Here is a 26,069-nt window from a genome sequence, read left to right on the forward strand (position 1 = left end):
TTACTCTGCCCCACCATTACTCTATCCCACCATTGCTCTCCCCCCACCATTACTTTCCCCCCACCATTACTCTTCCCCCCGCCATTACTCTGCCCCACCAGCAATACTCTCCCCCGCCATTACTCTCCCCCCATTACTCTCCCCCCGCCGTTACTCTCCCCCCCCCGCCATTACTCTCCCCCCCGCCATTACTCTCCTCCACCAACATTACTCTCCCCCCACCGTTACTCTCCCCCCGCCATTACTCTCCCCCCCCGCCATTACTCTCCTCCCGCCATTACTCTGCCCCACCAGCAATACTCTCCCCCCCCCGCCAATACTCTGCCCCACCATTACTCTCCTCCACCAACATTACTCTCCCTCCCCCCGCCATTACTCTGCCCCCACCAGCAATACTCTCCCCCCATCAACATTACTCATCCTGCCAATATTACTCTGCCCTCCTGCATTACTCTTCCCCCACCATTACTCTCCTCTCACCATCAGTCCACCTACAAGCATTACTCTCCTCCCACCATTACTTTTTCAATCAATATTACTCTCCCCAACATTACTTTTTTCTCACCAATAGTACTTTCTCATCAACATTACTCCTCACCAACATAAATCTTACACACCAGTATTACTCTCCTCCCACCAATCTTACTCTCCCCCCACCAAGATTACTCTTTCCACCAATATTACTCTACCCACCATTATTCCATCCACCTGCATTACTCTTTCCCCACCAATAGTACTTTCCACTAATACTCTCCTCAGCAATATTACTCTTTCCCAGAATCTTACTCTCCCCCAACATTATTTTTTCCCACCAATGTTACGCTCCCCACCATTATTCATTCCCACCAACATTACTCTTTCCCTCCAACATGATGCTCCCCACACCTACATTCTCTCCTCCCTACTAACACTACTCTCCCCAGCACTGATGCTACCCCGGCATTACTCCCCCATCCAGCCAACATTACTTTTCCCTTCAACTCTATCTTCTCCCTCCACTCTAAGCTCATCCACATCTCTTAAGCTCACACCACCACTGCCACCCTGAGTCTGGCCTCCAACCATTACCCTAAATACCACCTTTGTCACTACCACGGCTCCTCATTCTCATCCCTGGCCCCCACCAGCATTTCTGAGCTCCCCCATCTCACCACTGTTATCCCCATAGCCGTTACCACTCACCATCATCCCTACCACCTTCACCATCAGTGAATGAACATTTATTTGGCACCGACAAATCCCAGACCCTTTACAGAACACACTGAAGGCATGGCCCCACCCCAAGGGCCCCGGCTCCTCAGCAAAGCCACCACACTGCTGCTTGGGGTGCTGCGTGCAGCCTAGGGCATAGGCTGGGGCTGGGCGTTGGCCAGCAGTGACCTGGAATGGCGTCCTCAGGCCTTTGCCAGGTTCCTTTTGGGGGCGAGGACCACACCACTTTCCTGAGAGCAGAGCAAATAAATAATGGAGAGGAAGGGGTCTGAGCCCGTGCGGGCAGAGAGACCCTGGCATTGGCTTAGTGACTCCATGGGAGTGAGACGGGCAGTCAGCAGCCTCATACCCCCAGTGGGGAGGTGGAGCTGAGGGCAAGGGCCTGGGGACCAGAGGGTCCTGGGGCCTCCCCTTCATCTCCATCTGGCCCTCGCCTCTGGAGGTCAAAGGAGCACGTGGAGGACACCCAAGGAGGCATTGCTGAAGTGCAGGTGGAGTAGAAACAGGCAGGTGGAGGGATGAGCTTGGGCTGCAGACCAGAGACCCTGCCCCATCGCAGCCCCTAGAGGGGAGCATCGTCAGTCCTCCACTTTGGGGGGTAACTCTGCTGGTGGCCATCGCAGCTGGGGTTCCCCATGTTGTCCAGAGGCACCACCACCTCGTCTGGGTTCGAGTTCTTGTTCAGCTCCACCACGCGCGGAACCACCGAGGACCAGCGATCTGTCGTGAGTATGGCAGGGAGGTGTGAGGATGGGTGGAGGAGGTACACATGTAGTGCGTGCCTACTATGTACTCAGCACTCCACAGTGACCTAAAGGGGGAGGACTATCACCCTTATTTTACAGAGGTGGAAACTGGGGCTCAGAGAGGTCTAGGCACCAAACCCAGGAGTACCCAGGAGTAAACGGAATTCAAGCCCAGGTCAGAATGCCTGAGTGCCCGCGTCCTGTCCACTGTGTCTCATGTACCCAGTGTAGGGGAAGGGAGCCCCAGACACTCACGAGCAACAAAGGCCAAAACTCACTGGCCAGCCCATCGGGCCCTCCCATTCTACAGACAGGACCAGTGAGTCTCTGGAAGAGGATAGGACTGCTCAAAGCAAATCAGGGACCTGCATAACCAGGGCTCCCCCTCTGCACCTCTGGATCTCCCTCACTATACTCCCCACCCCCCTGCACTCACCCCTCCGGAGGCGGCCCACGGTGTGCGAGAAGCCATAGTACTGGTAGTTCTCGCTCTTGCCTGGGTCCTCATTAATGATGCCCAAGTTCTGGTTCCAGTGAGACCAGTTCACCTCGTCCACCCTGGCAGGGCCACAGCAGACATAAGGGTCAGGGGGAGCCACCACCCAGATAGCACCTCTTCCTCACCCCCAGGCAGCCTCCCTGCTCCAGCCCCCCCCTCCTCCTCCTTTGCCTAAAAATTCTGATAAAATACACATAACATAAAATTTGCCATTTTAACCATTTTTAAGTATACGATTTACTGGATTAAATATATTCCCCCCACCTCGTGTCTTGTCACCATCACTGCTAACTATTCCCAATATTTACCATCACCCCAAACAGAAATTTTGTACCCATCATACAGTAAGTCCCACTACCCCTCCTGCCAGCCCCCCGTAATCTGTGTTCTTCTTTCTGCTATGTGGATTTGCCTATCCTGGACATCTCGTAGAAATGGGATCCTATACTGTGCGGCCTTTTGCATGTGGCTGCCTTCACACAGCATCATGTTTTCAAGGCTCATCCACGCTGAAGCATGCATCAGGACTTCAGTCCTTTTTATGATGGACGCATGAGTTTTGCTTATCTGTTCATCTGCAATGGCCACCCTGCCTCTTGACACCCTCTCCTCGTATTTATGGGACACCCTGGCAAAAGTGGTGGCAGCTTCTTGGGCCCAAACTGGCTCGATTTAATTTCCCCCTTGTAAAATTATTTTTCTAAAAATATCTTATTTATTTATTCATGAGAAACACACAGAGAGAGGCAGAGACAGTCAGAGGGAGAAGCAGGCTTCCTGTGGGGAGCCCGATGTGGGACTCGATCCCAGGACTCTGGGATCATGACCTGAGCCAAAGGCAGACACTCAACCACTGAGCCTCCCAGGCGCCTGTAAAATTATTTTTTGTTGTTTTCATTCGACCCCCATAGTCAGAGCCATTTCTACACATCATGACCCAGCATGGAAGGTACATTCACTGTTCCACTTTTACAGATGCAAAAACCCAGGCTCATTACACACTGTTCAGGCAAGGACACAAAGCTGACAAATCAGAGTCAGGAAACTGAACAGGACCAACCAGCTGGCCTATGAGGTGGGTGCTATCACTTTCCCCACATCACAGATGAGGAAACTGGCTTTGCCTGACTCCAAACATGACAGTTGTACTCTAGGTACCCTATGAAAATATTCACCCGGGGTTCCCCTAAGAAGCGGGCACTCCCTGAGCATCTGGGCAATGGCCCAAGTCCTTCGATCGAATCCACCCAGCTTGCTTGGGGGTGGTGCTATGATCCACTGAAGAAACTCAGGCTGGGAAGGAAACTGTCTTACCCAAGATCACTCCGAAGACATGAACTCCAGTGGGACCCATTGGGCCTCAGTGGCTCAAGAAGTTGCAGTGGGTAGAAAAGGTCGGAGACTCGAGCCCCGCAGGATGGTTCCGCCCCACCTGCCCCGCCTCACCTGAAGCACCACCTGCGGTCTGGAGTGCCATCCGAGCTCTTTCCCACAGTCACCATCTCGCCAGAGCGGAAGGCCTTCCTCAGGAACACGGGGAAGGAGCGCTCGATGTCCAGGATGGTGGTGGCCCACTGCAGAGAGGGACAGAGGGCAGGATTGGTGAGCCTCCCCCACCAGCACCTGATGCCTCCATGGCAGAAATGATGCACACCCCACTGCTCCGGAAGCAAGGTCCTACATTCAGATACCCACGGGGTCCGGCAGGAGCACAAATGAGTGAAGCAGGACCAGAGGTAGGAAGGCCATAGCCCAGGCCCCGTGACACATGTACTATGTCACCACTTGGTGTTGGGAATCACCAGGGAGGGGTGAGGACTGGGGCAAACCAGGGAGCACAAGTCCGGTGTAGAGCAAGCAGCTGCCTCTCATCCTCCCCAGGGCATTGCTGGAAAGGAACGTGGGCCCACCGTGCCAGGCTTCCAACTTTTGAGAAAGGCCAGAAATCAGGCTTTTACAGAAAATCTCTTGATTTTAAAAGTCTGCATTATTATTTTTTTTTAAATATGACAAAACAGAAAACGTAAATCTTTGCGGGTCAAACCCAGTCCATAGGTTGCCACTTTGCATCTTATGAGTTACACCCTGTGGAGAAACTGAGGCCTGAGGAAGTAAGCGGTATGCATAAAGATTAAGAGCAGCGAGGTGTTTCCCCAGACCCACAACGGGGAGGATGGTCTTGGGGCTTTTTTTTTTCTTCTTCTTATTGCACCATTTCCTTGAAATGCACTGAATCAAGGAAAATGTGGCTGATACGTTCCTGGCCTGGTGATAGCGCTGTTTATTGTGAATGCCCAGGTTTGTGAGCTGCATGGGGCTTGAGAGGGCTGTGACCCCCTGAGCCATTGCCTTCTAGAATTGCATAGAAAACTTTGAGAAATAGAGAGAGCAGCTCCCCTGTGCCAGTGAGGCCCATGTCCACGTTGGCTTCTCAGGGGCAGTGGAGCCTGGCTACATCTGGGCTGGTAAAAGCCCCTCCGATGGGGACACTGTCACTTCCCGGCACAGCAGTGGCCTGCATCTATGCCAGCCCTGTCTCTTGGGCTGTGGGGGAGCTCAGAAGCTGCCCTTGGGGTTATTGCAGGGCTCCTGCTGAAATACTGACACTCTGAGCGTTCCCTGTGCCAATGGAGCTCACTCAGTGGTGCGAGGTGCAGCTGACTGTGCCTGGACTGGCACACAGCAGGCTGGACCACAAGGTGAGTCTGAGACCACTGCTAGCAGCCAGGCACAAAGCCACCTGGAAATGGACTAGGCGGTTCTGGGAAGCAGGTGGCAGCCTCCAATGTCCATTTTACGACAGGGATGCAGTCAGAAGGAGATGGCATAGCTTGCCCTGAGCGGAGGGCCAAGGAGGTGCGGTGAGTCAGGTCTCCCTGTTTTGGAAGAAGCTGGTGGCTGGCGGGGTGGGGACGAGGGTCCCGGGGTGTCACCTGCAGCTTCCAGATATGCTTGCTCTCCTTGGAGACCTGGCCCACTGTCTCCCCCATGAGGGCGATGAGCATGTTGAGGAGCAGCACGAAGGTGAGGATGATGTAGGTGACGAGCAGGATGATGAAGACCACGGGGTACTTGGTGCTGCTCAGCATCTCCAGGTCACCCATGCCGATGGTCAGCTTGAAGAGGTCCAGGAGGAAGGTGCTGAATGTCTCGCTGTCACGGCAGGAGGGGTACGTGGGCACCGTGCAGTTGGTGTGGTCCTCGCTGCACACCTTCATGTTGGCACATGGGTTCAGAAGGGACACCAGGGCTGTGGGAGGGACAGGGTGACATTTGCTGAGTGACAACACACACTGACAGGTGGAGAGCGCCATTCTCATTCAACAGAGGGGACAGCTGAGGCTTGGTGAGGGGAGTGCACTGGCTCCAGGTCACCCAGCATATGAGCTGAGCCAAATGTCCAAAGCCTTTGCTCTTTCTGCAAACTCTTGCTAACAAGGAAGAGGTCCCTGGGATCTAGTCCAGCAGTTCTCAACCAGGGGCCACGTTTCCCCTAGGGGACGTCTGGCGATGCTTGGTAGTCACAACCAGAGAGGCAGCACTCCTGATACTTAGTGGGGAAAAGCCAGGGATGCTGCTGGACAGGACCTTGCACAGGACGGCGCCCACAGAACATTATCTGGCCCAAAGGGTCAACAGGGCCAAGGCTGGGAAACCCTAATCTAGCCTATTGCTGGTAGAGGTTCCAGCATTCCCGGGGGCAGACCCTCTAATATGCTATTTCCTTCACAGATGAAAGGTGCAAACTAAAACCCAGGGTCAGCCCTGACTGTTCCAGAAGTCATGCCTGCCAAGGCCCTTGCCCCCTCATCCCTTCCCACTGAGCCCAAAGGAAGCTTCAGGATCTTTCTCAACACGGTTCAGCAGCAACAACTTCCCCTACGCCGTCCAGGGCAGGGAGCATGGGGAGGCTGAGCCCCTCGGTCGGCAGGGCATACAATCTCATGGTGTCTTCATCCTGGGATTATGGCGAGCACACTTCAACCCACAGGCTATCGCTGTTCAGGTGTGTAGCAGCTGCTGACACGTGTACTGAGGATTCTGAGACCTTATTTGACCTCACCTGACCTTATCTGGACCTATCAGAAAAATCACTCTGTGATCCATTAGTGATGTCTGCCATGGGCACAAAAGGCACATGTGTCATGTTTGTGTTAGGTCAGCCTCAGAGGAGGGATCTAGTGACCCTTAGCAGGAGAAGCCTTGGAACCACGCTGACCACTCAGTTGCTAATTTAACCTCTAAGAGTCTGCTTCAGTTTCAACAATTAGGACCACAGTAGGGCTGACTCTGGGACCTGAACCCCAAAACATCACGGAACCCTTGACCCTCTGTCTAGTTCTTCCCAGTACGAACCCTGGGAGGGGGCAGCTGTGTCCTGTCCCTATATCCCCAGCTAACAGTACAGTTCAGCTTCCTCCAAATTCCAAGCAGAGCCTTGGGACTCTCTGGGTTAAAGTATCACCACCATCAGACTCCTGCTTCAGTGCTCATCCCCAGAACAACCTCCTCAGATGTGAACATGGCCTGGTGAAGCCTGAAGTAGCCACTCCCTTTTGGATGCCAGGCATTGATGGCAGCTCACGCACCTCTTGGGGACCAGCCCAGTGACTCAGTCAGTTTCCCCATCCCTGACCCTTCCCCCATGGCCTGTGCCACTGAGGTTCACTGGCATCATGACATCATGGAGAAGGCATATTGGAGACAGCCAGAATTGACCTGAACTGGTAGATTGAGTATTAAAATTCACCCTTCCCTCCATCCACATTCCTTCAATGTGACTTTGTGCGTCTTTCCATCAAGAGGTAGAATCTATTTCACCACCTTCGAGCAAGGCTGGCCTGTCACTTGCGTTGGCCGACAGAGTGAAGCAGAAGTGATGCCCAGCAGTGACCCTGAACACTTCCACTTACATTCTCAGAACCCTCAGACCATGATGTGAACAAGCCCAAGCTGACTGGAGGATGGATGGCCACGGGGAAGAGAGTGAGGTCACCCCCACCGAGGCCATCCTCACTAGACCCTCCAGCCAGCAGCCAAACCACAGGCAACTGCAGACACAGGAGCTCATGGGAATGGGCTGAACCTGGCCCGGGTCAGCACGACTGCCCAGCTGACCCCAAGATTTGTGAGCAATAATAAACAGAGGTTATTCAGGGCACCTGGGTGGCTCAGTCACTTGAGCATCTCCCTTTGGCTCAGGTCATGATCCCGGGGTCCTGGGATTGAGCTCTAAACGGGACTCCCTGCTCAGCGGGGAGCCTGCTTCTCCCTCTCCCTCTGCCCCTCCCCACCACTTGTGCTCTCACTCACTCATTCTCTCAAATAAAATCTTTTTAAAATAATAAATAAACAAACAAACAAACAAATAAATAAATAGTGGTTGTTTTAACTCCTAAATTTGTATGGCTTCTGAATAATAATAATATTATTATAATATTATATATTATAATAGCTATAATAATAATAATAATAGCAATAATAGCTAACACGCCAGTTTTACCAATTCCTAGCTTGGGAACTTAGGCAAGTTATTTAACTTTTCTAAGCCTCAGTTTTCTTACCTGGAAAGGGGACAATAAAAGAAGGCACTTACTTCGCAGTCCCATCGATGCAACTAATGAGGTGGGGATGGGACAGGACTCAGCCCAGGGCCTGGCACCTGGGGAGAACCTAGCACAGGTTCACTGTTGTCCTCCACATTCCGCGGCTGCCCTTCCAGTCCTGGCGCCACCCCCACCAAGTTCCCCTGGCTACCCAGAGCTCACCTGAAGCATAGCCGATCATGAAGAGCAAGTAGACCAGAAGGAAGCGGAAAAGGTCTTTGAAGAGGATCTAAAAACCCCAGTGAGAATATGGAGACAAAGATGAGATGCATGGTTTCTCGCTTTCCCGACTTCTCCATCCCAAGTGTTCCGACCTCCCCACTTGTCCCTTCCCACCTCCAACGATGTCCAGACCCTGCCAGTGGCCCTCACAGTGCCCCAGGTCCTTTGGGCTGAGGGCACCATCTACATGTGCAAGCTGCACATCTGCATTGCCTGTGTGACTCCCTCCAAGGACACACATTCCAGAGCGTTCCATGGCCCATACCTTCTGGATCATGATGCTATAGGTTCCTGTTAGCTTCAGCCCACGGGTAAAGTAGAGGGCATTCATCCAGCCCAGGACCAAGGCAAAGACCATGACAGCCAGGTAGGCTTCAATTCCCGCCAGGTAGAGGGCCGCCGAGACAATCACTAACACGGAGTAGATGAAGCTATGGGCAGTAGAGGCCATGAGAGGGTCCAGAGGGGAGAGAGGACAGTGAGGTCCCAGAGGAGTAGACATGCCCCCAAGCCCTCCAGGAGACCAGAACACCCAGATGCCTTCTGGATCCCCAGAAGAGAAACAAAAGTGAATTCACTGGGTTCCCCAGCATTCTGTTCAGCAGAATGCTCAATTAGGTGGCAACTAATGCATGTGTAATGGCTCTGAGGCCCCACAAGATCCCACAGTGATGCTCTTTGGAATTGCTAGAGAAAGTGTGTTGAGTGGAGATCTTGTGGCTAAGTGAATTTCACTGTTCTCTAAGAAAAAGCGAAAAGATGTAGTACACATGTGGCAACTAATCCTGTGCCCCAGGCAGACATCATCAATCAAGCACAGCACTCTTTCCCACTAAACACAAATGTGTTCTTCACATGGCACTCCTGGAAGACATTAGCAATCAATCACCAGCATTAGAAGTTACCTTATTTCCATATAAGGTGTATATGGTGATAACTCTTCAGCAACCAGTATCTCACTTTATCCAGAGGACTCTACTCCTTGACATTGGCCTTGTCCTGACTTTGGGCTACAGCTGTCCAGGCTGTGTGAATCCACTCCTAATAGAGTCACCTTCCCACCCCACTCCCAAATCTAGATGATATCCCAGCCCCAATCCCACCTTCCACCCAGAAGCTGCCAGCCTGGGGACCTCTATTCATTAGAGGGGACCTCTACTCACTAGAGTAGTTGGAAGGAGCCATCAATGAAGAGAGAATTCACTCCTGGGCATTTCTTCATGAACAAGTCTTTGATCTGGAAGAGGGGAAGAGGCAGGTAAGAGGGGTGGAGTTAGCAGGAGCGCAAAGGGGAGGAGAGAGGAGAGAGGGAGGCAGAGTATGATACAAAGACAAGATGAAGGGTTTTTTTCTTTTTCTTTTTTTTTTCTTCTTTTTCTTTTTAAGATTTTATTTATTTGAGAGAGACAGAACATGACTGGGGTGGTGTGGAGGGGCAGGGGGAGAGGGAGAAGCAGACTCCCCACTGAGCAGGGAGCCTGACGTGGGACTCGATCCCATGGCCCCAAGATCATGACCTGAGCCGAAGGCAGATGCTTAACCAACTGAGCCACCCAGGCGCCTCAAGATGATGGGCTCTTTTCTGTTGGGGAAGGAAGAAAAAGCAGAGGAGGAGGCAGAAGAAGGGAGTGGAAGGGGGGAAATAGGAAAGGTAGGAAGGAGGACGGGCAGGGTGGGTGCAGTTGGGGGCCAGCCACTCACATTGGTAAAGAAGAACAGGACCCCAGTGAAGAGCGTGATGATCTCGCCAGCCAGCCTCAGGTAGTCCACGGTGGTGCGGTAAGGGTATGGGGGCTGGGGGGGTACATGGTGTGCAGGTCCTCACCCAGCCCCTCCACCATCCGGGCCCGGATCCAGATGTTCCCCACCGCCGCCCAAACATCTGGGTCCTGTGGATTCTCTTCCCCCTGGGTGCTGCGGGCACCTCCCCATCCCATTCCCAAGCCTTTTCCAGTCCCTCCCGGGGGGACCCCCGGAGGAGGACCCAGTTGTGCCCCAGCTCCCGCCCCCTCCCGCCCACTCACGGTGCCCTCCAGAGGCTGGTAGTAGGCGGTGAGGGTAAAGATGACCATGGCGCACAGATAGGAGACCACATTGATGTAGAAGGACACAGCGCCGAACTTGCGCCACTTGTCCCGCAGCAGTTCATTGATGGGCTCCACAGCCAGCATCTCATGGCGGTTCTGGGGGAGGTGGGATGAGGATGCTCAGGGTCCACGTGGAATCCGGGCAGGCCAGCTCCAGTGCACCTGCCCTCACCCTCTGCCCTGAAAGCACTTTCTCCTCCTAACTCTCTCTTCAGCAACACTCAGGGATTCACGGGGAACTGGATGGGGATCCAGAATCAAGCCCACACTCCTGGGCTCGGTATTTGAGGCTTTGCCCAATTCTGCCCCAACTTACCTTTCCAGCCTATTCTAGACTCGGAGAACCCAGAGCTGGGAAGCTATTCTCATGGTCCCCAAACTCCAAACTGTAGACCGTAGGTACCCAACTGCTGGTGACAAAATCACCTAGGCAGCTTGTCAAAATATGTGAACCCCTGGGCTCCAACCTCATAAGTTGTGAGTCAGAAGCAGGATTGGGAAATTCAGCCCCAGGATGATAAGACACTTGACTCACCATAATTCTCCAATTCTTGGAGGGGGGCGGGCATCAATAATTGAGAGAACTCCGCCCAAGAGTTCTCTATACAGGTCCCCGGGCAGACACTACCAGTCAATCAAAGCTTGCACCAGAGATGCTAAACCACCCACCACTCATAACCTAAATCAAGTCAGTCACTAATTTCAAAGATGAGGGAAGTGAGCCCCAGCAAGGAAAGGCATCTGTCCAAGCTCAGGGAAGGAAGGAGACCTGCACCCAGTCCCCAGAGTTTTCTGCCCTTTTTGCACAGCATCCTGTCCCGTTAATGACTTGAGTTTCTTCATAACCATGGATCTGTGCAACAATGCAGCCACAGAGATGCTAGTGCAGTGTTATTCCTGATAGTTAAATGCAGAAACAAACCCAAATGACCAAGAATAGAGGAACGGTTAATTAGAATGTGGTACATTTACTCGCAGCAATGATGTTGCAGAGGAATATTTAATGGTGCAGAACAATGTTCGAGAAATACTGTTAAGTGGGAAAAAGGAGCTTTCAAAACTTCATCTAACGACTACTAATGATAATAGCTGACATATAATGTTTATTCTGTGCCAGGCTGTTCGCAAATGAACTCAGTTGGTCCGTCCAACAACCCTATGGGACGTGAATGGGAACAATCCCCATTTTACAAAAGAGGAAGTTGGGACTCAGAGAGGTTGGGTCACTTGTCCTGAGTCACACAGCATGTGTTACAGAGCCCCTCCCGGCCCCAGGGCCCCTTGCCTGCTCTCAGCAGCCACCACCCCACACCGTCCCTAGGCCCTGTCCCCTGCCCCGGTGCTCACCTCGATCTTGCTGTTGTACACCAGGATCTCCAGCACAGAGGCCTCTTCCCCACACGTGTCCAGGGAGGAGAGGTCATACAGCGAGGAATAGACTGGCCCATAGGCCCAGTCTTTGAACTTGCGGGACAGGTGCCTTGTATCTTCATCTGTCACCTCCCGGCGGATAATGTGCTGAAAGACCTGCACAGGGGAAAAGAGAGGGTCAGGGAGCCCTGGGGAGGGACACCGATGCTCAGCCCCTCACATCAGAGGGACCCTTGGCGGCCCTGCACAGCCCATCACATGGTGCCTCCCCAGACCGCAGGATGTAGCGGGGAGGAAATGTTTACGGTCATGCCAGACCCCTGTGCTCACGTCAGGGTGTTTGCTCCCTGAGGCCACACAAGCAGTCAGCTGAAGCCAGACTGAACCAGCCCAGCCTTAAAAACCGGACTTGTGATGAACATTTTTTTTATATAATTAAAACAACAACAAATCAATCTTATTAACAGGTTAAATCTAGGAATAATTGTTATATCCAGTCCTCCCTGATGCTACTGCTACTATCTTACTAGCTTACACGCAGGGGATACTGAGGGACAGAGAGGGGGTGGCCACTGCCCAAGGCCACACAGGCTAATAGGACAAAATCAGAGTTAAAACTCAGGCTTTTGCCTCAAGACTCTCGAATAAATTGCAATTTTAGTAGCTTTTGCTATGTTTTTAATAGAACAATAATAATCTCTGCCATTTACTGAGCACTTACTACCCATCCCAGGGTCTTCATTAAAGAGCTTTAAGTGGATCACCCTATCTAGATGGCACGTGATACCCCTGGGTACTATTTTCATTCCCATTTTACAGAAGAGGACACTGAGGCACGGAGGGGAGATGGGAGATGGCTGTGGCCACACACTGGGAAGTAGCTGAGTGGGGCTTTGGACTCAGGTGCTCCTGACTCCAGAGACCTACAGGTTTGGTTCTCAATCAGAGCAACGGTGCCGCCCAGGGGACAAGCTGGCAATGTCTGGAGAGTTCGGGGGGGCTGTCACAGTGGCCGGGAGTACCCCTGCTATCTGGTGGTTCGAGGTCAGGGATGCAGCTAAACATCCTCCACTGCTCTGGACAGGCCGCACACCCCAGAAGCAAATGTCAGCAGCGCCCGGCCTGAGAAATCCTCTCGGGGATGAGGCCAGCGAGGGAAAGAAGCTGTGCAGGGCTGCTCGGCAGGTGAGGGGCTGAGCTAGGACCCTGGCAGGGGATTACAGGGGACTTCTACAGGGCTGGGGGCCTGGGACTTAGATTTCTATCAGTGGCTTGTCCCGGCTGGTGGGAGCAGGACCTGAGCATCCAGTGGCACGGGATGAGCACACAGGCTCTGGGTGAAGTTGAGGAGTTTGGCTGGACCATAGGGAGCCACAGCAGGTTCTTGAGCCAGGACATCTGCACAATGAGGTTGGCATGATAGGAGGGGGGTGTGCATGTTAGCAATAATGCAGGCCACAGCAGCCCCTCCTGGGTGTGTGTGTGTGTGTGTGTGTGTGTGTGTGCACCCGCCGGCCCCCACTCACCCCGATCTTGCCCGTCTTGGCAGCCATCATGAGGGGCGAGAGCCCGTCACTGTTGAGCACGGCCTCCAGGTTGCTGTCGGGGAAGAGGCGTGCGCACTTGAGCAGCAGCAGGTCGTACATCTTGGTGACGAACTTGGTGTTCTCGCGGGTGTTGTCGGCGATGGCCACCAGCGCGTGCAGCACCGTGTTGCCTCGGGAGTCCTGCCGCCGCATGTCCGCCTTCTTGTGCGGGTTCTCCGTCAGGTAGTTGACGATGTGGGGCTGGTTGGTGCAGGCGGCCAGGGACAGGGGCAGCTCGCCTGCAGGCCGGGGGGGGGGGTCAGCGGACGGGGCACAGACCCGGGGGCGCTGGGCACAGCAGCGACAGTCGGTGTCAGCGTGTCGGGCGGAGCCGGTTGTGCGTTTTTGTGGGTGACGTGCGGGAGACGGGGTGTCCCCTTGCGATTTGGAGGCATTGAGGGTTCTTTGTCTTCAGGGACTTTGTCCCCGAACTTCAAATAATGTGTGCCTTTTTTTTTTTTTAACATTTTATTCATCCATTCATGAGAGACACACAGAGAGGCAGAGACACGGGCAGAGGGAGAAGCGGGCTCCCTGCGGGGAACCTGATGCGGGACTTGATCCCAGGACCCCAGGATCACGCCCTGAGTGGAAAGCAGACACTGAACAACCCAGGCGCCCCAAATAATGTGTGCCTTTAAGCGGGGTGAATTCAACTGGGACATGGTGGCGATGAGGCTTGGGCCCTGCCATCTGACCACCAGTCCCGGCTTCAGTGGAACTAAAGGGTGTGCACGACAAGGTGCAGGGTGCAGGGTGCGGGGCAGACACCCATCACAGAGCTAGGGGCTCTCATAATCCCCACTGTACAGATGGGGAGCTGAGACCCCAGGAGACCAGAGCATGCTCTACCCCTCATAGGCAAGACCTCGGTGACACTGACACGCAGCCAGCACATGGGACCCCATCTGAGCCCTTGGCCAGCGGGGCTCTAGTGTCTGAGAGGGGCCAGGGCTGTGGACACCACCATGTACCCCAGCCCCCACTGTCCCGTCCTCACCGAAGTAGAAGTAGCCTCCCTCATCCTTGGGCTGGAAGAAGCGCCCTCGGGCCTGGGCATGGACATCAGCTCCTTGGGCCACCAGGAGCTCCACATAGTGTTTGCAGCGCCGCTCGATGGCAATGTGCAGGGCGGTCTGACCTGGAGTGTGGGGGTGGTGAGGGACTGTCACCGGCGGGGGGCAGAGACTGGACCTGGCTTGAGGGCAGGGGGCAGGGTGCATAGTGTGGAAGTCAGGTGGAGGCTGCAGGCCCAGGCCTTGGCCGGCTCCTCCCAAGGGCAGCAAATGAACCTCCCAGATGCTGCCCGGATGTGGGATCTCTGCTGCACGAAGGCCTGCCGTGCTGCACTGCATGGTGCGGGCATAACTGAGACTCAAAGCCGATCCCACACATAGGATCCCAAGTGTGAGAACTTGTCAGGCGCATGAGAGGCTTTAATCCAGGGGGAGACAAAGGCATTGTGATCTTACAGAATTTTGGACTCAAGTATAAAATTCACAGACTTTGAAGCTTCCTATCCAGGAATTGGAAAGGTCAAGTCTGATTCATGGAATTTCAAAATTTAGACCCGGGGAGCTGGGACTGGTGACTATCATTTTTGCCTCTTAGCGATGCTGGCCCATACAATTATCATAGAGCCTTAGTGTGTCCGGAACCATGGCATCTCCGGTCCAGAGTGCCAAGTCCATGGGTCATTAGGTTCACTGCATCTCAGAGTCTTGGATTCAGAATCTTGGATTTCTGAAACTCAGAATGGCAAGATCGGAAGGGGGAGTCATTCAATGCTCGGTTCCTGGCTGCAATGCTGGCACCTGGGGCATAGATGGAAGCTCTTGGGCTGGCGTGGGGGTCAGATGAGCAAGGACAGCACCCTACCACCACCCTGCATCACCCCTGCTCCGGCACGGGACCCCACCTCGGTAGTAGATGTCCCGGAAGGGCGAGTTGATGAACTCCCGCATGTTGCCCGTCCGCTCGGCGATGTCCAGGAGCACAGGGATGGTGTCATTGCGGCCATTGCTCAGATTCAGCAGGGCCTTGGGCAGGCAGGTCTTCCCTGTGGATGGCTCTGGGGGGACAAACGTACAGGATGAGGGGCGTTCAGTCTGTGGTATGGGACTACTGGATGGCAGGGGATAGGGCACTGGGCAGAGTCCTGGCCCTGTCACCCCTCCTCTGAGCCCATTCCCTACCTGTGCTCACGGTGCTGAGGGGGTCTAAGAAACTCAGAGGGGCAGTTAGTTCTTCAAAAGGTAGGAAGCCTTTGGAGACTGGGATTTACCAGAGCATAATTTGGAGGGAATTTTAAGAATCAAATAAATGGTGAAGAAGCCTGGGTTAAACAAAGACAACCATATTTATTATTAAGCACTTGTGAGAGCTTTTAATATGCTAACGGTGACCGTGAAGCTCAGCCATCTATTTAAAAGTCAGACACAGCAGGCCCCATTTGCCATCTATTTGAACAGAGGCTCCTCTTCCCATGAAGTATTTACACCAGTGCCCCTAGAGGGGAGCAGACAGGGTGCAGTGGTCCCCAAAGTGCAGACTGCCTGCCATAGTGGACATGAAATTACCTTAGGAAGGGCAGGAGAGGGCTCTGGGGTCCCAGACGCAGCAATAATAACACTGAAGACCTGCCATGAGCATTTTCAACTCATTGTCAAATCTCATGAAGCCAGTCTCCACCTGGTACAAACAGGTCCTTAACGCTGCCTTCTGACAACCTCCCCGTGCAATGTTCTTTCCCTTGTGTTAATTTTTATGGTTACATGAGTTGGTTTACATCTTAAAAGAGTTAGTCAATGAGGGCTGCCTGGGTGGCTCAGTCAGTTGAGGGTTGAGCATCCACTCTTGGTTTTGGCTCAGGTCATGATCTCAGGGTCACGAGGTCAAGCCTGACATTGGGCTCCGCACTCAGCAGGGAGTCTGCTTGAGATTCTTTCTCTCCCTCTGCCCCTTCCCCTCCCCCTCGCCCTATCTGTCTCTCTCAAATAAATAAATACATCTTTAAAAAGAATAGAAAGAACAAGTTGATGAAAAGAGAACACCCCTGTGAATCAGGCACGGGGCAAAATCATGCTGGGGGCTCGGGAAAGGCAGAAGCAGGAATGGGATTGGGAATGGGAGACACAGGTGTGAACTGAGACACCTGCTCTGGAGCCAGGCACCTTGGGGTTCGAATCCCAGCTTTACTCCCGATTCCTGTGTGACCCTTCCTCTGCCTTGGTTTCCTTTCTAGCAAAATTGAGGCCACAGAGGAAATCGAAGAGCTAGTAGATGTTTGTTGATGAGCCCAACACCAGGCAGATAACAGTTTTCAGTAAATATTCTGTTGTGGTTATTATTCCACGGGAAGTGCTTTAGGAATTTCTCCCTAGGTACCAGGAGTCAGTGGGGAGAATAAGAGAGACTCTCAGGGACCTGGGTTCCAGTCCCAGCACCCCCCAGGACTGAGGTGTCTCGGGCAAGCCTCGTCCCCAGCTGCTTCCTGGCGTACCCGTTGGCGCCCAGCCCAGAGTCACAGGGAGTGGACTCCAGTTCCTCATGTGCATGTGTGCGGGGTGGGGGTGCCCTAAAAACTAGCCAAGGGCCCTGGAGATCCTCTCCAGACCCATTTACACTCAGCTCCAGCCTTGAGGAGGTTTCAGTCCATTTCCTAATTCAGGCAGCTTGCAGCTCTCCATGCTCCCTCCCCAAACCCACTCCCAGCTTGCATAGGATGGTGTCCCCTCCAGCCAAAAACCTTTGTGTCAGCCTTGTCCCTCTCTTCTCCTCCACACGTCCTATTCAATCCCTCCACCACTCCCCATCTCCACTGCCACCACCCTGGCCCAAGACACCTGCCTGGTTTCCACCAGCCTCTCTGGCTTTCCTTCAATCCACATAGCAGCTGCAGGGTCATCTCAGTGTATGCTATCACAGTAAGCCACAGGGCCTTTGCATATGCTCTCCCTTCATCCTTTCCCTGGTCCTTTCTCTTGTTTTACCTGGTTAACCACAAGTCATTCAGATTCAGCTTAAGTGTCACCTCCCCCAGGAAGCTCTCCCAGATTTTCCTGACTAGATCAAATCCTCCAAACACAGCTACTTGTCGGCACACGTGACAATTTAGAACTGTTTTTATTTCTGTGATTGCTTGATCGATGTTGATCTCACCCAGGAAACTGTGAGCGACTTGAGGACACGGTTGTGTCTGCTTTATTGGTCATTGTTCGCCCCATGCCCCGCACAGCACCTGATGAGCTGGTCACCACAGATGATTCCAAACCACAGACACCCCAAAGTGGTTTGTGCAAGGCATGGACCCAGACCTTGGATTTGGGCTCCCACACCTCCAGACAGGCTGTCGTAGGGTGGGGAGCTGCCAGCCCTGGTCCGGGGGTGAATTGGCAAGAGCTGCATCTTCCCAGAACCTGGGAGGGACACGCAGTTCCAGAACTCGACCACCAGGTGGCGAAGTGGCTCTGCCCGCAGGAGCTGCTAGGCCTTGGGGGCCCTGGGGGCGGGGGGCGGGGAAGCCCTAAATTACTGTCAAATTGGAAGGTGTCAGACTTTGAGGGGTGGTGGTCACAGATGCCCCTGAGAATCAGACGAGCTCCTGAACCTCTGGCTAGAACAACACGCAGGGGCGGATCCAGGTTTCTCAGGCCTCAGACTTACACAATTTGGGGGTGCTGTGTATGAAAACGAGCATGCAATTATGAATCCAGAATTAGTTGCAGGGCCTTAGAAGGGGCCCGAGCAAGCGAGCAGCCCTACAGCTTACTCAGCGTCATGGGCTTCCCGGTTAATCCCCCAATAACATTCACTACTCCCCAGTTTCAGGGAGCACACCCCCACCCCTGCTCATGCACACAGATACACTGGCCCCAGGGTTCCTGGCCTCGGTGAGAAGCCCCCCACTCAGCTGCAGACCCAGGAGAAGCCAGAGCCTTGGAAGCCCCAGCCGGGAGCTGTACTGCCTCGCTGAAGACACGGTGGTTTGCTCTCCCCCGAACTTCTCCACCTGTGCCTCCTGCACGTGGGGGTCAGGAGGCGCCCTTCGGTCTGGGCTTGGATGTGGGTGTTATCTCCAAATGAGATGATTCACGAAGTCAGTGAGACCCTCTGAGGGCAGAGAGGAACCCCAGGGTGTCCCAACTCTGAGCTCGTGCCGCAAACAGCCACATTGGCCGGCTGAGCACCAGGAAGGAATATTTTTGATAATTCAGGAATTCCCCTCCGACTGTCATGAAACTGCACTGTATCGCGTTGGTGTCAAAGACCCCAGTTGGTAGAGGCATATGTGAAAAATGTAACGCTGGCTGGGTCACCCTGCTTGGCCACTTAATTTAGCTGAAGTACTTGAAGCCTCAAATAATGCCCCCGCTCTGGGGGTGCCGGGGTGGCTCAGCCAGCTGGGCATCTGCCTTAGGGTCAGGTTGTGATTCCCCGGGTCCTGGAATCAAGCCCCGCATCGATCAAGCCCCAGATTGGGCTCCCTGCTCAGTGAGGAGCCTGCTTCTCCCTTTTTCACTCCCCCTGCATGTGCTCTCTCTCTGTCAAATAGATGGATAAAATCTTAAAAAAAAAAAAAAAAGTCTCCTTGACATCCCTGAACATCATCAGGCCTGAGCAGTAGACTGCCCTGGCCTTCTCGAGACAGGCTGTCCTTTGTAACAGGTGCTGCGGTTCCTAGCATTCCATGTTGATTCATGGGGTCATTTGGCCAGTTAATGATGGCTCCTATATCCGGTACCAGGCACATAACAGGTGACTGACTCAGGTGAAGGGGCTCACAGGCCAACTTTGCCAATTTGCAGGGAAGGCCTGGGGCATCAGAGGAGCTGATGGACTTTGGGTTTGGAGTCCAGATAAGGCTGAGGGGTGAGCTCTCTGGGCTGGAGAAGTGTGGGGCAGGCTGCCTAGGGAGCCTCTGGCTGAGGGAGGGGAGCCCGAAAGCTGGGTGGGAATGCTCTGCGAGGACTATGCTATGATTACTCCCTGGTTGACAGATGGGGAAACTGGGTCTCACGGAGGCCACACATCCCTTAAGTGATGGAGGCGTCATTTGAACCCAGGTGAGTGGACTCTGCTTACCTACAACACTGATCTTTCCATAAACAAAGGCTGAAAGAATGAATGAATGAATGAATGATGGTAGCAAAAGCCCAGAGGGCTTAAGTAATATGGCAATGGACACACAGGACCAGACTCCCTATGCAGTGCTCTTCATGGCCGGTGCAGTCCACCGACCCAGGAGAAGATGCTGAGAGAGAAGGGGGCCCCCAACACCAGGCCTCCCTCAGCCCCTGGCTGGCCCACCCACTAGCCCCACCTGGGTGGCTCACCCCGGAACTCCTCATCAGTCAGGCGCTTCTTGTGGGTCAGCAAGAAGGGCAGCAGCCCATCCAGGTCGGTGGTAGAGCCCCGGGACACGATGTCAAAGAGGATAGGCCGGTTGAAGACTTTAAGGATGGGGGGCGGCTGGGGAGCAGGAGCTTTGGGACTCTGCGGCTGCTTCCTGGAGGTAGCAGAAGGCAGAGTGATGGGAGGGCTCGACCCCTTCCCACCCTATCTCCCGCCTGAGGGGCCCAGGGGTTGTGGTTGGGGGCGGGGGAGCTGGAGCCCTAGAGAGGGACCAGGGTGAGAGGGGATGGATAACTGGAGAAACAAAGGAATATTTTATCCCAACAAACCCTACCTAGTACCTACTGTGTGTTGGGTAGAAACAAACAGACAAAAAGAAACATATAAGCCTACCTATCCATCCACCCACCCATCTACCCATCCACCCACCCATCCACCCACCCATCTACCCATCCATCCACCCATCCACCCACCCATCCACCCACCTATCCATCCACCTGCCCATCCACCCACCTACCGGCCCATCATTCCAACCAACCATCCATCCATTTGTCCATCCATCCACCCGCCCACCCATACACCTACCTACCCACCCACTCATCCATCTGTCCATCCATCCATCCATCCATCCATCCATCCACTCTTCCATTTCTGTTACTGAGTACTTACAAAGCCAGATGGAAAGAGATACAGACAGCGAGAAAATAAAGGGGGAACGCCGGGCTAAAAGATAAAGCAATTGATTCATTTATTCAGCCATTCGCTCGTTGATTTATTCATGCAACAAACATTTGAGACAAATGAGACCATGCACACGGGTGCCAGGTTCGAGGCCCCCCCGTACAGTGGACACAGCACATGTTAGCTGACAGTGACACTGTGTGTCCAGAGCTGTGGGGATGGGGGGAGAAATGCTGAGCTGCAGAGGCGGGTGGAGAAAGGACACGACCCACGACCCACGACCCACGACCCACGAGGCAAGGCGCTGGGAGTGAGAAAGCAGAGAGACAAAGGAAAGAAGAAAATGGATATTCCTTTGGTCATTCAACAAACACTACTTAGGCACCTACTATGTGCTAGATTTTAAGAGACAAAGGGCTGGGAGTGGCACTAGCCCAGGGGGCCCAGGAAGGGCAAGGATCGTCTCCGTTAGGTCTCCAGGTACCCAGCGCCTGGTGTGTGTGGGACACAGGGAGAACCCGTTAGATGAATGGAGGGTAGGGCAGAGAAAACAGACGGGAGGGAGCCGAGGAGAAAGGAGGGGAGCCAGGGGGACAGGTGATAGCAGCCGGCCAGGAGGGAGGGGAGACTGAGGCCAGGAGGGGCTGCAGGGGCAGAGAGAGCTGGAAGCAGGCCAGGGGACGTGGTTCATTAGGTGGTGTTCAGGGTCTCTAAGACCTCAGCCACTTAGTGGCCACCCCCCCCCCCCCGAGTCCTACACAGCCCCTGCAAAGCTATTAGCCCTGTCTGGAGTAGGGGTGTGGTGAGGGCTTGAAGGAAGAGTTCCAAGGGAGAGGAAAGGGAGACACGGAGCCCACCAGCTTTCAGCATGACCTGGAAGGGATGGGGACCCTGGGGCGCTTTGCTGTCCCCTGAACAGAGGCTGAGGCAGCCAGCAGCCCTGGTGTGTACACTTCCCTCCAGAGGAACACCTTCCTCACCCCGTGTGGCTACTCCTTGTCATCCCTTAGTGTGGGGCTCAAATGTTACCTCCTCCGAGAAGCCCTCCTAGACTATTTCCTGTATCAGCTTCCTCTCTCCACCTCAGCACCTCCCCCAACGTAAATGGTGTATGTTCACATGCCTATTTACTTGCTTATTACCTGGCTCACTCTCCAAGATGAGTGTGCCAGTGAAGGTGCTTGAGGAACATGCACTAAGTGAATCAGTGACTCAGTGCCTAAAGGAGACAGCTCTGGACCAAGCAAGGGCTTCATCCAAGGGCGTACGGGAGTCTGTGATCGGCAAGGGGGACAGACAAGGACCAGGCAACAACGGGTCATCTCCCGACTTCAAGACTGTCCTCCAGGTACACACAGGGGCCTGAGAGGGGTTCTTAGGGGTTTTCATGGGTGGATGGCTGGAGCGAGAGATGACAAATGGGCAGAGACATAGGTGAACGATGGATGATGGACAGAAGGATTGGACAAGTGGACAAGCAGGTGGAAAGACGGGTAGCTGGATGAATGAATGGGTAGACGGTGGATGGATGGATGGTGAGTGGATGGACAGATGCGTGAACAGACAAGTATATGGAAAAGTGAACAGGTGGGTGGACAGGTAGGCGAATGGATGGATGGATGGACAGACAGACGGGTGGATGGATGGATTCAACACAGAGGAGACCATTGGCCAGGCGGCCAGCAATACTCACTCGATGACCTTCTTCCTCCACCGCTTGTTGTCACTGGGGTGGTGACGGTAAGTGCCATAGTCGAAGAGCGAGTCCATGGGTGCCTTCTTGGGTCCGGGCACCACGGAGGACTCATACAAGGTGGACTCCAGCAGGTCAATGGGGTTGGGCACCCCCTTGCGGAAGGCACCCTGGAACTTCATGCGCAGGTTTGGTCTCCCGTCACCCGGGCCAGCGGGGCGACCAGTGTCAGCTGGGGAGGGGGAGGGGGAGCCATCCTCCCCTTCAAACAGGTTGGCCAGCGAAGAGAGGGGGAAGGCCTCGCTGCTGGGGGTGCCACTCTCGTCCCCGGGGGTCTCAGCCACCTCCCCGGGCCCGGTGTGGGGGCCTTCGCTGGGATCCGCCATGCCGACCCGAGACCCGTCTGCACTGCTCGGCCTGCAAGGGAACAGGAGGGGAGTCAGGCGGGGCCTAGCCAGAGGTGGGGGCTCCAGGAAGCCCCCTCCCACGTGGGCAAACAGCACTGCTGCCAGCTGCTTCAAAGCCACCGTTGTAATGACAGGGGTGCGGGGTGACCACTCCCAGATGTGGTTGGCTGCCGGCCCCGGGCAAAAGCTGCAACAGGAGCCTCTTTTAGGGACCTGGAAACGCAAATGTGCCTCCGGTCCAACCACCCTGGGCATTAGCTGGAGGAGGAAGGGCCTCAGAGTCACCCTGGGACCCCAAACCTGGAGCCTGGGGCTTACTCCTGCCCAGCCCAGCCAGCTTCAGACCCCACAGGGCGGACCTCCATTCAGGCTCCACACTCAGCAACCATGTGGCGTTGGGCAAGCTGATATTTCATGGCCTTGGTTTTCTCACCTGTAAAATGGGCACGTCCAAGCAGAGAGCATGCATTCCCATGGCCAGCGCAGTGCCAGGCACCAACTAAAACATGACCATAAAATGTATGCTTTGGGCCCAGGAGGTGCTCAGAAAAAACAAAAATCCCATTGTGTGAGCCAGCGTTCCTCCATCCTCCCTGGTGCCATCCTTCTAACTCCCTTTTGCAGAGCAGGAAACTGAGTTCCCAACACTATAGCTATAAACTTGCTATAAACCTCGGCTCCCCAGTGCCAAGTGCTCGTCCCTCACCTCCCCTGTTGGTCTGGCTAACTCCTACCCCTCTGTGTTCCCAGCTCAATTGTCCCTTCCTCCGGGAAGCCCTCCCTGACCATCTCTCCATGGGATTAGTTCATCCCCGGGCCGTGAGTCCCAGGAGGCAGGGAACACCTCTGCTTATTCACTCCTGCACCCTCAACACCAAGAAGGGTGCCTCGCAGACAAAAGTGTGATTTGCTCCCATTTCTCAGACAGCAAGACTAGAGCTTTCGGAGGGGCACTCACACAGCTTGTAGGGAGGAGAGCTGGACTAGAACCCAGGTCTCCCCCGCTCCGGGCCCAATGTTAGCCAGGAGCCAGGGTGGGGAGGAGCCAGGTGCCCGCTGGCTGGCTGGCAGGCCGCTGCCCTCTGCGGTGCACTGTGGGCGAGTTTCCTGGAACTTTCTTGCCATCCCACCCGGGCTGCAGGGAGATGTCTGAAAAGCTCTCTTTTCTAGGTCTTCCTCTCCCTGCCCAACACATTAGCAGAGGAGCAAATAAACACTGGTTACCGCCTTGTTTGTTTTGTGACTCCCAGGAGGGAAGGCTGGGGCCAGAGAGGTGGGGGTACCACCAGAGGCCTCTCTCGGCGGGTACAACAGGGCATACAGAGGGTCAGCGCTCCTGTCGGGGACTGGCCCCTTCTCTGGGCACCAGTGGGGAGGGACAGGCTAGACTCGAGAGTGATCCAGCTCTGGGTTCTAGGCCCAGTTGCTATTGACATGCAGTGTGACCTTGGGAGAGGTCACTTTAGCTCCCCGAGACTTGGTTTTCTCCTCTTTAAAATGGATGCAGGGACGCCTGGGTGGCTCAGCCATTGAGCTTCTGCCTTTGGCTCAGGTTGTGATCCCAGGGTCCTGGGATCGAGTCCTACATCAGGCTCCCCGCAGGGAGCCGGCTTCTCCCTCTGCCTGTGTCTCTGCCTCTCTCTGTGTATCTCTCATGAATAAATAAATAAAATTTTAAAAATTAAATAAAATGGATGCAGGGCACCTGGGTGGCTGAGTCACTTAAGCGTCTGACTCTTGGTTTCGGCTCAGGTCATGGTCTCAGTGTTCAGCACGGAGTCTGCTTCTCCCTCCCCCTTCCCCCTCTGCCCCTCCCCTCATGCTCTGTCTCTCTAGAAATGAATAAATAAAATCTTTAAATAAAATGGGTGTAAATGGGACGCCTGAGTGGCTCAGCAGTTAAGCATCTGCCTTCAGCCCAGGGCATGATCCTGGAGACCCGGGATCGAGTCCTGCGTCGGGCTCCCTGCGTGGAGCCTGCTTCTCCCTCTGCCTGTGTCTCTGCCTCTCTCTCTCTGTGTCTCTCATGAATAAATAAATAAAATCTTTTTTAAAAAATGGGTGTAGGGATCCCTGGGTGGCGCAGCGGTTTGGCGCCTGCCTTTGGCTCAGGGCGCGATCCTGGAGACCCCGGATCGAATCCCATATCGGGTTCCCGGTGCATGGAGCCTGCTTCTCCCTCTGCCTATGTCTCTGCCTCTCTCTCTCTCTCTCTCTCTCTCTTTGACTATCATAAATAAATAAATTTAAAAAAAATAAAATAAATAAAATAAAAATAAAAAATGGGTGTAAAGGCAACAGGTTTTCAAAGCTTTGCGAGAAGAATTAAATGAGGTCAGGCATTTCCAGTGCCAACCCTGGGAATAAATTGGGGGGCTGTTGGTGATTCTAATCAAAGGAGGGAGGGTTAGGAGCACAGGTTCTGACATCAGATGTACTTGGTTCCTGTCTTGGCCCTGGACACCAGCAGCTATGTGATCTTGGACAAATGTTCACTTCCTCTCTGAGCCTTGGTTTCTCTACTTGTAAGACTGGGGTGACCACACCTCCTTCTAGAGATCTTGGGAGATGTCAGATGGCTTTGTTCTGTAAGAATGGGGAGCATGTTGAGGCAAGGACAGGTATCCGCTGGGGTGCAGGCATGGAGGGGGAAGATTCACTTCCCAGGGCACAGCCCCTGTCCACCTCATTGGGGATCTAGGGGTGAGGGGAGGGGAGGCATTGGGGCACGTGCCTCTGCTGTCAACACACTCCCGATTACCACACCCCTTCCCTCACTGGAGCAAAGCCAGATGGACACCCCACTTTGGGGAGCTCCAAACCCCCACCATGCCTGCACCCCCCTCTCCTAAGGAATGCCAACCCAGATGGCATCCAGGGTTTCTGAGGGCTCCATGACAAGGGTCTAAGGTCAGCCAGCCCCAGGTTCAAACCTCCTCTCAGCCACTCACCTCCTTGCTAGTAGCCTTAGGCGAGACACATGTGATCATTATTAGCATTTAATTATGATGATACCATAAATATGACAATGCACAGAAGAGCCCCCACCGCAAGGAGTGATCAGCCCAAATGTCAACAGCGCTGAGGTCGAGAAACCCTCCTCTGGAGGCAGGTACGGCTCTCATTCCCGTTCTACAGATGAAGATGCTGAGGCTCAGAGAGGCGAAGTGACTTGCCCACAGCCACAGAGCAGACTGAGCCAGGCCCGAATCCAAGTCGGAGCAGTCGGCGGCCAAGCTTGGGCTACCCTCGCCCCTCACTTGGTGGGGCCTGGCTTAGCTGCCGGGCATCTACCCGAGGGCTTATGGTATCTTGTTCCAGCTGCGCAACAGCTGGGAGCTAAGGGTTACCTCAGTTTCTCTACCTGCAAAATGAGGGCTGTGACAGCATCTGTCCCGTAGAGCGACTGCGACCTAAGGCAGATCACGGGTCTCTTGGGCGTCTAAGTGAGCATTTGACAAGTGCTTCCATCTTCACCTGGTGTCGTGCGATAGTTAACACACCTGCCCTCCTCGCTCCCCCCTCATGCACAGGCACGGGCCCCCCATGCAGCCTGGCACCCCCGGCCCCCAAGGGCCTGGCCAACAAAGCTGCTCCCATTTTCA

At 54.2% G+C, this 26,069-nt stretch overlaps 1 protein-coding gene across 2 annotated transcripts in view; it reads right to left on the reverse strand.

The window, feature by feature from the left end:
- Positions 1-1,198: 1,198 nt before the first annotated feature.
- Positions 1,199-26,069, reverse strand: part of TRPV4 (transient receptor potential cation channel subfamily V member 4) — a 37,312-nt gene continuing 12,441 nt past the window's right edge. For both annotated transcript variants that reach the window (XM_055323076.1, XM_055323077.1), the window contains exons 2-16: positions 22,058-22,474; positions 19,665-19,837; positions 15,248-15,400; positions 14,330-14,470; positions 13,270-13,568; positions 11,720-11,899; positions 10,310-10,468; positions 9,987-10,079; positions 9,449-9,522; positions 8,551-8,716; positions 8,226-8,292; positions 5,391-5,707; positions 3,904-4,031; positions 2,395-2,516; positions 1,199-1,932 (exon numbers count right to left, since the gene is read on the reverse strand). In XM_055323076.1, the coding sequence (XP_055179051.1) occupies positions 1,775-1,932; positions 2,395-2,516; positions 3,904-4,031; positions 5,391-5,707; positions 8,226-8,292; positions 8,551-8,716; positions 9,449-9,522; positions 9,987-10,079; positions 10,310-10,468; positions 11,720-11,899; positions 13,270-13,568; positions 14,330-14,470; positions 15,248-15,400; positions 19,665-19,837; positions 22,058-22,443 (2,616 nt within the window). In that variant the 5' untranslated portion in view covers positions 22,444-22,474 and the 3' untranslated portion in view covers positions 1,199-1,774. The remainder of the gene's footprint in view (positions 1,933-2,394; positions 2,517-3,903; positions 4,032-5,390; positions 5,708-8,225; positions 8,293-8,550; positions 8,717-9,448; positions 9,523-9,986; positions 10,080-10,309; positions 10,469-11,719; positions 11,900-13,269; positions 13,569-14,329; positions 14,471-15,247; positions 15,401-19,664; positions 19,838-22,057; positions 22,475-26,069) is intronic.

The sequence above is a fragment of the Nyctereutes procyonoides genome, unplaced genomic scaffold (assembly GCF_905146905.1).
Source record: "Nyctereutes procyonoides isolate TBG_1078 unplaced genomic scaffold, NYPRO_anot_genome, whole genome shotgun sequence".
NCBI classification, from domain to species: domain Eukaryota; kingdom Metazoa; phylum Chordata; class Mammalia; order Carnivora; family Canidae; genus Nyctereutes; species Nyctereutes procyonoides.